The sequence below is a fragment of the Spinacia oleracea genome, chromosome 1 (genome assembly GCF_020520425.1).
Source record: "Spinacia oleracea cultivar Varoflay chromosome 1, BTI_SOV_V1, whole genome shotgun sequence".
Classification (NCBI taxonomy): Eukaryota; Viridiplantae; Streptophyta; class Magnoliopsida; order Caryophyllales; family Amaranthaceae; genus Spinacia; species Spinacia oleracea.
Window position 1 is genome coordinate 111,873,716 of NC_079487.1, and position 10,858 is coordinate 111,884,573.

At 43.4% G+C, this 10,858-nt stretch overlaps 2 protein-coding genes across 2 annotated transcripts; both read left to right on the top strand.

Moving 5' to 3' along the window:
- The first annotated feature begins 1,241 nt into the window (after positions 1-1,241).
- LOC110806204 (uncharacterized) lies at positions 1,242-2,003 on the top strand. Its single transcript, XM_022011840.1, has 2 exons — positions 1,242-1,799; positions 1,896-2,003. Exons 1-2 carry the CDS (start codon positions 1,242-1,244, stop codon positions 2,001-2,003), a joined length of 666 nt encoding a protein of 221 aa, XP_021867532.1.
- Positions 2,004-3,679: 1,676 nt separating this feature from the next.
- On the top strand, positions 3,680-4,696 carry LOC130465612 (uncharacterized). The gene has a single exon (XM_056834446.1). The coding sequence runs from the start codon at positions 3,680-3,682 to the stop codon at positions 4,694-4,696; it is 1,017 nt and encodes a 338-aa protein (XP_056690424.1).
- Positions 4,697-10,858: the final 6,162 nt, after the last annotated feature.

Consider the following 10,858-nt stretch of genomic DNA (forward strand, 5'->3'; position numbering starts at 1 on the left):
CTCCTCGAGTTTCCTCCGCGGGATTGCTCGGGGGCGTGTAGGGGGCTAGGAGTTCGGTCACTTCTCCTTCTCCTTCTCGACTGGCCACTGCCCTCGGGTTGTCTACTAGACCCACAGGGGCTACCCAGCCTATCATGAACTGAAGGTCGCAGTCTTCTATGGACCGAGCTTTGGATCCGAGTTCGATCACTGGCCCCGCTTTGGAGAGCTTGCGGTGTTGGAGACGGCGTTGCGAACCATTCTGGCTGCTGTGCAGCTCTCTGTTGCGTATCCCAAGTGCTCTCTCTCCACCTTGTCATTAGGTGCGTTCCTGACATTGTGGAGAGATCTTGCTCGGGCCTCACATTGTCCTCGTCAGTCGAGCGCATGTTCAGCAACACATGTCGCCTAGCTCTCCTCGCTTCTCGCCGTGCTGCTGCCTGGGCTTGTTCTTTTTCGTTGAAGAGGAAGTTCTGCATGATGGTCATGGCCGCAGTGAGCTCTTCTCGAGAAGGGAGTGGTCTGCTGGTCGTGGCGGTGGCCCTTGTTGGCTGCGACCTCGCCACTGAGTGCAGCTGTTCACCTCCATCGGATTCCGAATTCGTTTGGACAAGGACATCTCCCACCTGGTTGTCAATGTTGGGCATTTCCATTTTTTACGTGGAAAGTGAAGTGTTTTTTCGGAGCTTTCAAGTGTTCTTCCCCACAGACGACGCCAAATTGTTCCGGTGTTGAAGTAGATGAAACAATGGGCTTCGAATGAAGGCCCTTTTGTGTGTGTTGAAGATCTTGCTAGCTCGACTGTGTTGTGTCCGAATCAACCTGCGCAATAAACAAGTTACTAGCCTCGGGGGTGTTTCCGAGGAAAGCCCCTCCGATGCCTAAGTAAGAACAATGCTCGGATTCTAGAGAGAGAAGTTCTCTAGAAGAGTAGTCTTAAGGCGTGAAATGGACGTACCTTGGTATGTGAGCCATGACGGCTTATTTATAGTGTTTGTACAATAAATCCCCTTAGGTCATTTATTGCAAGTGGGCCTTGGGCCTTGATTGGCGGCTGAATAGCCTTTTGGACTGTAGTGGGTTTGATGTTGTTGCTGTGAGCCTTTGGGCTTTGGACTTAATGGCCCAATTGGTTGGGAGCCCAAACAGTTAGTATTACAGATTTACACACCATATTTCCTACATTTTAATTGACATTTTTTTTGAAACCTCTACAAATAGCAAGTACCTACAAAAAGGTAGCTAATCAGCGAGGTTTGAAAATGAAGATCATCATAGACAAAAAGACTAACAAGGTTGTATTTGCGGAAGCAGGAAAGCAAGTTGTGGATCTCATCTTCCACATCTTGTCTTTGCCGCTTGCAACTGTTGTCAATCTCCTCCATGAAAACAACAAAGACGTGATTGGGTGTCTTGCAGAGGTCTTCAATAGTGTTGAGTCTCTGGATAGTTCCTACCTCGAGTCTAATTTAAACAAGAACTCGATTCTCAATCCGACGACTGCCATTGTTGTCCCTTTGCTTTCAACTAAACCAACAACACAGAATCATCTTCTGAAATGCTATACGTGCTCCAACTCCACTCTGGTTTGCTGCTTAAGTGATCGACAAGGGACGGTTTGTGGTCACCACAGCACAAAAATGACGACTGTGCGAAGCTTAGTATACGAGCCCAGAACTCCGGGATATGTGAAGGAAGCGGTAGCATTTATGGTGATGGATAATTTGGAAGTTAAACCCATGTCAATTTCTCTAATCAGCACCCATCTCAAAAACTTGACTTCCTTTGAGGAGAGAGAGGTTCAATTTGGTCAAAAGGAGGTAATCTTGGATGCTAATTTTGCTGCTAACCTATTTGTAAATGTTTGATGAAAGGAAAGTTTGATTGATTTCACGTTGTTATGTTTAATTTGTCAGGGAATTGCAATGTTGAAAGCATCCTTGGAAACCAAATCTGTGCTCACTGCTGTCTTTCTCGGGATGAAGGAGGAAGATATAGTGCCCGAATCCGAGACTTGTGATTGAATCCTTATCTATGTTGCTCAGAATTAATTAAAGGTATAATTTATGTCTTTCAAATGTTTTTGGGATCAGAATTAGCTTCAGTTGTTATGTTTTTCCAGTATGGTATAACTCAAAATCAGCAATACATTTGTTTGAATTTCGACTTTAATTTCCAGAGTTTTTGTGTGTGTTTATGTGATTATTAAGAATGGGGTAACTTATAATTATAATCTTTATGCAGGGGATTGGCAATATTGAAATCACTCTCGTTTTCTTCGGAAACGAGATCTAATGTGTCACACGCTCATTATCGATCATGACCTTGTTAAGGACTCCTTTAATTATGGTATTTTGGTAAGATATTGCATTTTTGTTGTTTTTCTGAAGCTAACTAATGTGATAATCTAAGAAGTTTATGTTGTCAACTACTAATATTGGAACAATTGATGAAGTGTTAAATAACATACGAAGTGGGTCTCCCTTGAAAAAATGCTTACGGATCGGCCGTTTAACGTGGAGGCGTTTAAGAGGACCATGACGAAGGTGTGGGCGCCGGCACATAACATTGTAATTAGGGTTTTAGGACCAAATCTCTTTGCATTCCAGTTCTTCCATTGGAGGGATAAGGAGAAGGTTTTAAATGGTAGACCATGGTGTTTTGACAACAACCTAATCCTGCTGAAAGAAATCGAAGGGGACGAACAACCGGAACAGGTGACTCTAACTCATTCCCCCTTTTGGGTCCGTATCAAAAAGCTACCTTTCAACTGTAGGTTGAATGCGCACGTAAAAGCCCTAGTTGCGAGGATGGGGGACCTAATTGACATTGAGGAAGATGTTCTTGGCCTAGACCGCTACCGTCGGGTCAGATTGATGATTAATGTCACAAACCCATTGTAAAGAACATTAAGGACAGGAGCGGGAGAGAAGTTGAGGTGGAATTTGCATATGAACGACTCCCGTTCTTTTTCTTTGCTTGTGGGGTTATGGGGCATGCGGAGAAGGATTGCACTATTGTGTCAGAGGATGACAAGAAGAAAGGATTGGGATGGGGAATGTTTATTAAAGCCTCCCCTCGGAAGGGGAGGAGCAAGGAGGTGGAGGAGGTGGCTTCGGTTACATCATGTAAACGTGCCCTTTTTATCACGAGGAAGGCTGACTCTCCATCACCTACCCTAAAAGAGACATGTGGAGACAAGGAGAAGGAGCTGCTGGCAAGTGTTGTAAGTACATTGGGGCACGACCACCAACATGGTAGTCCACTAAACTCACAAAATGTGGCTACTACCCTGCAGGTGGACAATGACACATCGGTGCAAGGGTCGGGTAGGTTAGAAGGAAATGATATTGATGGAAGGGCTAGCGAAACAGGAGCAAAGGAGAGGAATGAGGTGAGCAACATCTCTTCTGAGATGAAGTTGCTAGAAGCACCAGTGGTGTTCAATGTGGGGTGTGATAAGGCAACGACGAGGAAGCTCCGCAAGGTTAATGTGTGGGGGAAAGATAACCGTGCACCAAGTCAAGGGCGGGTAGATGAAGGGCGATGCGGGAAACGTAAAGACTTAATGGAGATTGATGGGGTGGACGTGGCCATGCCACAAGACTTTGTTAAAAGGTCAAAGGCAAAGTGAGAACAGTGGTGATGCAATAACTCTGAAAGTAGCGGAGGTTGGCTTATCCCAACCCCGCGAACAACAATGAAACTTCTAAGTTGGAACTGCCGAGGGGTCGGCAACCCTCGGTCAGTTCGAGCACTCCGCACCTGGTGCTGGAGGGAGCGGTCGGAGTTGGTCTTCTTAATGGAGACCATGGTTGATTCAAAACAGCTTGAAAGAGTTAGAGGACGGTGTGGGTTTACTGAAGGTTCGTGCCTAGGTAGTGAGGGGAATTCAGGTGGAATGGGGCTATGGTGGCGTGACATTAACGTCCACATTTTCTCATATTCGAGACACCATATTGCTGCGGAGGTTAGGGATGATAATAACAACCCTGTCTGGGTGGCCGTGGGTGTGTACGGATGGCCTGAAACGGAGAATAAACATCGTACGTGGGACATGATGCGCACTATCCAGGATGAGTGTGAGGTTCCAACTGTATTTTTTGGGGACTTTAATGAAATTGTGAGCATGAGTGAAAAAGAAGGGGGGGCAATGAGGAGGGAGTCCCTGATGGATGCGTTCAAGGAAGCCATTGACGATTGCGGGCTCCACGACCTGGGATTCAAAGGAAGAACTTTTACTTGGCAACGGGGGACGGAACCGGGGTCAGTGATCAGAGAAAGGCTTGATAGGTTCTTGGTGAGCGAAGAATGGCACAATCTTTTCCCTCGATCCATGGTCAGGCACTTTCCCATATATAAGTCTGACCATGCGCCCATATTGTTGAACACTGAGGCAATAAATTTCCAGAATAAGGAAAAAAGAAGATTTCACTTTGAAGCTCTGTGGTTGGCGAGTGAGGAATGTCGTGGTGTGGTTGAGTCTTCGTGGAATGGTGGTGGGGGATCCTCCCTCCCTGTCATTATTGCTAGATGTGCTGAAGACTTGAGTAAGTGGGCAAAAGGCAATTTCAGAGCAGTAAAGAAGAGGATAAAAGAGGCGGAAAAAGAACTCAGTGAGTGGCAGAAATGTGTACCTGATGCTACTATGATTGAGAAATGCAACAATCTTTGTGCGGAGTTGGATGATCTTCATAGAAAAGAGGAGACTTACTGACACGCTAGAGCTCGTGCAAATGATTTAAGGGATGGCGATAAGAATACATCATACTTTCACCATAAGGCGAGTTCGAGGAAAAAAAGAAACTATATTGCGAAACTGAAGGATTCAGATGGTGTATGGCAAAGTAGTGAGGAGGAGAAACTCAAAATTATTTCAAATTACTTTGCTGATTTATTTCACTTAAACGCCCCTTCTTGTTTTGATGATGCACTTGCAGGTCTATCCACTATGGTCACCGAGGACATGAACCGTGCCCTTGAAGCAATGCCCTCACCCGAGGAGATCTCCACTGCTCTTAATCAAATTCACCGGAATAAGGCTCCCGGGATCGATGGAATGCACGCATTATTCTTCCAAAAATACTGGGACATTGTGGGGACCTCAATAATATGTTTTGTCCAAAATTGGTGGGAGGGGCTTGTGGACATTGCTGAACTTAACAAGACGTGCATTGTGCTTATCCCGAAATGTAAAGAACCGGTACACACGAGCGACTTTAGACCGATTAGCCTATGCAATGTGGCCTACAAGATTGTGTCAAAGGTGATGGAAAATAGATTGAAGGTGATTCTGCTAGGCCTAATATCACACCACCAAAGTGCTTTCGTTCCGGGACGATTGATTACGGACAACGCTCTTGTTGCTTTTGAGATATTTCACTCCATAAAAAGGAAGGGGGAGGGGAAGACCCGGAACATGGCGTTAAAACTTGATATGAGCAAGGCTTACGATAGAGTGGAGTGGTCATTTTTGGAGCGTGTCATGTACAAGATGGGATTTGGTAGTGAGTGGGTGAGAAGGGTTATGGCATGCTTGAGCAGTGTTTCGTATAATTTCAAGGTCAATGGTTTGATTACTGGTTTGGTCACTCCTTCACGGGGGCTACGCCAGGGCGATCCGATCTCACCATACTTATTCCTATTGTGTGCTGAAGCTTTCTCTTCGTTATTGTGTAAGGCTGCTGATGGATTGGAGATTCACGGTGCAAAAGTGTGCCGAGGATCCCCCCGTGTGTCCCACATTTTCTTCGCCGACGACAGCATACTCTTTTCTAGAGCAACAACTCAGGAATGCTCAAAAATAGCTAATATAATTAGCACGTATGAGCGAGCATCCAGGCAAAAAATTAACTTATCTAAATCTGAGGTGTGCTTTAGCAAGAATGTCGCTGCTGGGAGGAAAGAGGAGATCCTACAGGTGCTTGGGGTTAGGGAGGTGGATAAACATGAAAAATATTTGGGCCTTCCAACCATCATTGGGAAGGCGAAGAAAGTTGTATTCTCATGCCTAAAGGAACGCTTATGGAAGAAGTTGCAAGGATGGAAGGAGAAACTCCTCTCACGACCCGATAAGGAGACTCTAATAAAAGTCGTTGCACAAGCCATTCCGACCTACATGATGAGCCTTTTCCGCATTCCTGACGGGTTGTTGGATGATATAAACTCCATGCTTGCTAGGTTTTGGTGGGGCTCTACAGCCACTCAACGTAAGATCCACTGGTTGAGCTGGGATAAGTTGTGTCTTCCTAAGTCCATGGAGGGAATGGGTTTCCGTGACTTGAAAATCTTTAACCAAGCATTGCTAGCAAAGCAAGGCTGGCGACTTCTTTCAGATACATCCTCTTTAGCTTCACAGGTGCTCAAGTCAAGATACTTCAAGAATGCTGACTTCTTGTCCGCACAACGGGGTCATAACCCTAGCTACGTGTGGAGGTCAATTTGGGGAGCAAAATCCTTGTTGCTAGATGGGATCAAATGGAGGGTGGGCAATGGGACTCAGATAAGGGTTTGGGATGAGGCGTGGCTGCCAGGAAATTCATCAACTCGTGTATTGTCTCCTAACTTAAATAGCCCTGCTAACCTAAGAGTTTGTGACCTAATTGATACGGAGTGTGGTGAATGGGATACACAGGCGCTGCAAACACACTTCATACCCGAAGAGATGGCTCTGATCCAGGAATTACCTTTGAGTTCCAGAAAGCCAGATGACGTTCTTTACTGGTGGCCTACTCCTGATGGAATGTATACTACGAAAACAGGTTATTGGTTGGGTCGGCTTGGGCACATACGTGGGTGGCTTCAACAATTGGGGGATGACAGTAGTGTGGTCTGGAAATCAGTGTGGAACTTAGGAGGTCCACCTAAGCTTAGCCACTTTGTCTGGCGCGCCTGTACAGGTGCTCTTGCAACTCAAGGTCGTTTACAGGAGCGACATATCTCTGAACTGGGATTATGCAATCTGTGTGGAGAGGAAAATGAGTCTATTGTTCATGCTCTATTCGTGTGCCCTGAGGTTGGCAATGTGTGGGAGAAATCGCCCTTCTGTCAGAAGATTCGGGATGCACCCAAGACCTCCTTCTATGATCTCTTTTCTTGGCTCGCCTCAAAAGTGAACAAAGATGAGCTACTAGCATGTATGACAGTAGCGTTGGCTGCGTGGGCTTTTAGAAATTCGGTGGTGTTTAACGATCCTTGGAGCGGCTTGCAACAAGGCATTGTGGGTTTTCTGAAACTCGTCAATGACTATAAAGAGTACGCCTGTGCATTGTTCAGAAAGCCAAAGGAACCAGTGGAAGGCTCAAGGTTCTGCTGGCATACTCTTGCTAGGGGTAAATGGAAGGTGAATGTGGATGCAACACTTATGGATGGGGGTATGGTGGGACTGGGGGCTGTAATACGAACGGAAGAAGGGGAGGTAATTGCTGTTGGGTGAGAAGATACAAGGCACATTGGAGGGTGGAGCTGGCAGAAGCAATGGCTGCAAGGTTTGGATTGATTGTGGCGCAAAGGATGAACCTTAGCGATGTGGAGCTGGAGTGTGATGCGAGCAAAATAGTGTCAGCTGTGTGTGATAAAAGAACTGGAAGAACACCCTTTGATCTAATCATTGAAGATGTTGGTGATCTTAGTGAAAGGTTCAATTCTTTCTCTTGCTCTCATGTACGCAGGTCCGGAAATACCGTGGCCCATTTAGCTGCTAGATTGCTACCCATTAACGGGGCCAAACATGTATTCTTAAGCTCTTTCCCCCAAGGGATCTTGTCCTTGGCGGAATTTGACATTACAATTCAATAAGGTGGCATGGCCTTTCCCTCAAAAAAAACTACTAATATTGGAAGGTCTAATTCAATTAGTAGGGTAAACTAGACCTTCCAATTCAATTCCGTTTGTTCATATTCTCAAACAAAAAAATTAAATATTTAGGTGTTGTTTGGTTGATATGAAAAAAGCATGGGAAGTGTAAGTTTATAGGAAGAAGTGGAAGATTTTAGTGTTGTTTGTTTTGCAAAAACACCAGAAGTCACATTTCCTACGAAGTTCACTTCCCACAAAATGGAGGAAGTTGCTTACCTAGGCCCCCCCTAAGTAAGTGGAACTTTCCATGGCAAATTCCTTCCTATGCTCAACCAAACAACATTTCATATTTCCTAGGAAATGACAATATATGCAAAAATCTTATTCTCATTAACTTTTACTTCCTATGATCAACTAAACAATATATTGATTACTATCGTATCAAGATAGTGAACTGTTCCAACATGTCTCATAACAGTCATAAACCATAAGTTTATTACTCCATAGTCCGTAAAACATACTACATCCGTTTCTTAAAAATCTAACCTCCGTTTCAGAAAGTTCTTTACGCTTTGGAAAATGTGTCCAAAGTATAAAAACTTTGACCGTAAATTCTCACCATTATATACATCAATACGTTACTTGTAAGATCTTGTTAGACTGGCCTCGGGATGTATTTTCAGAATATCAAATTTTTATAAGTTTTTCACATACGAAATTGGATATATTAGTAGTTAAATATTGCATTGGAGTCCGTGCAAATAGTAACTGTAAAGATTTTTTTGAAACGGAGGTAGTATAAGGTTATTATTTGGACAAATATTAAGATAAAAATGAAAAAGTTAGTTAAATATAATAAATTACGAATAAAAGTAAGAAAAATGTGTAAAGAGGTGGGTGTATGCGAAAAAAATGAATAAAGTAAATGAAGTGAGTGAAAAATTATAAATATTGTGGGGGTAAGGTACGGAGTATTAAATTTTCATATCCAGAAATAGAATAAAGTAAAGTGTAAAGAATAACGGAATACAACGAAAAGTGTAAAGATCATTTCACGGGGTGGTAAGAATTTGAGGAATCATCGTATCAATTAGATAGTGAACTAAAGTGGTATTGATGGCATATTTCACTATTATCGTGCGTTATTATCTACTACTATCCCTTAGTAGCTCTCCCCGTCCCTTTTTATTCTTTACATCTTCTGTTTTTTGTGTCTCATTTTAATAGCAAATTTGTTAAAAAGGACCTTTTATAACCGAAATTTTGCGAGAAAGGATCTTACATAAATTTTTTCGGTTTTTTCATGAAATACCCCCGAGCTTTACAAAAACGCACCAAATACCCTCGCGTGTTTCGATTCACATAATATACCCCTATTTATCCGTACTGTTCATGAGATGCACCTAACAGTTAACGGCGTTAGTCTACCGTTAGTGGAGTTTTACTATTTTGCCCTTAATTGTGTTATGACCCCCATTTACTTACCTTCCCTTTGGCAGAAACTCAAAAAAAAAAATCTCATATTCTTCTATTTCTCTCTCCTCTCCCCTGTTCTTCAAGCTTCAACCTACTCGAAACCCAGTAATTCTGGGTAGATCCGTCCGATCTCATATTTTTTATTTCTCTCTCCTCGCCGGCGGAGGCCGATCTCTGGTCGCCGGCAGTGATCCGGAGGATCACTCAAATCAGATGCTGATGGTGGTCGACTTGGCTTCGCGGAGGGTGGTCGTTTTCCGGTGGCCGCATTGGGAAGGTTGTCGATTCTCCGGTGGCGCGGAAGTTTCGCGGCGGTGTGTTGGCTGGGAGGGGGTTGTTGATGGCTGCGACAGTAGGGTGGTGGTTGCTGATGGATGCGACGGGGGTGGTGGAATCTGGGTGGTCTTTCGCATCCACGGATAGGTTTGCTGGCGCGGGTGGTTGCTCTTGTGTTGGCTGGGTCGGGTATTTTAGCCCAGCTCGATCCACCACTTGAGTTTCTGTGACATTAAGCAAATACTAAACTGCTCCCAGATCTCCCTTGAACTTGTAGCAACTCCGTACACAAGCTCGTGTCCTCAAGAATCCCAAACCAAATTTTTTATGGAATTCTCAACGGACTCCCGCGCTGAAAGAAAAGTTCCATTCCCCACAGGTTCATGGTTCGGTCCTCTCCACACTTCAATCTGTTCCTTCATAAGCGTAACTGGGATACATGGCACCAAGTCCTGATAAAAAATTTGGTGACAAACAACCAGAGATTCAGAGGAATTAACTAATCTGTCATTTGAAAATTTGGTTGTTGCCATTATTTTGTTGGTGTAGACTGTAGAGTGTACTTAGATGTTGCTGACTTGCTGGTATAGTACTTGGGACCCATTTGATTCATAAATATTGAAGTGGTAAAATTGGGAACTTGACATGGAATTTGATCGGTAGCATTGCAACTGATTTGGTGGAGTTTTGGGAAAGAGCTAGAAGATTAGGATTGACGACAGGTAGCTCCTATAAGTTTAAAAGGTTAATACGAATGAAGTAAATCATTCATTCTAAGCGCCTGACCTGTAAATACTACACCAAAAAATCGCACTAATTTGGTGGTGGAGTTTTAAACTTGACTAATGCACTGATCGATAAGTACACCAACAATATAATTCAATTCAATCAATTTCTTATTGGATTTGTTGTTTGATCATTTCAATTTTCTTTGATTATTACTTCTATTTTTGTTTTATGTTTAACTTTTAGGTTGATTAATTTGATTAATTAGGTGAACAATTTGTGGAAATCAAATTCTGCAGTTTAAAACCAGTTTGAGTATTTGGTGCAACTTAGTTTCCAAATAGGTGTATATTGTGCAATAGGTTTATAAATAAGGGTATTCTGTGAATTATAAACACGACTTAACGGAGGACTAACGGAAGGTCGGTTTAGGGGTATTTGGTGCAAACTTGGAAAAAAATAGGGGTATATTATGTGAATCGAAACACGCGAGGGTATTTGGTGCGTTTTTGCAAACCTCGGGGGTATTTCATGAAAAAACCGATTTTTTTTGTGAAATCACACCTTAATAAAATTTATTTTGCGAGAAAGGACCTTACGTATT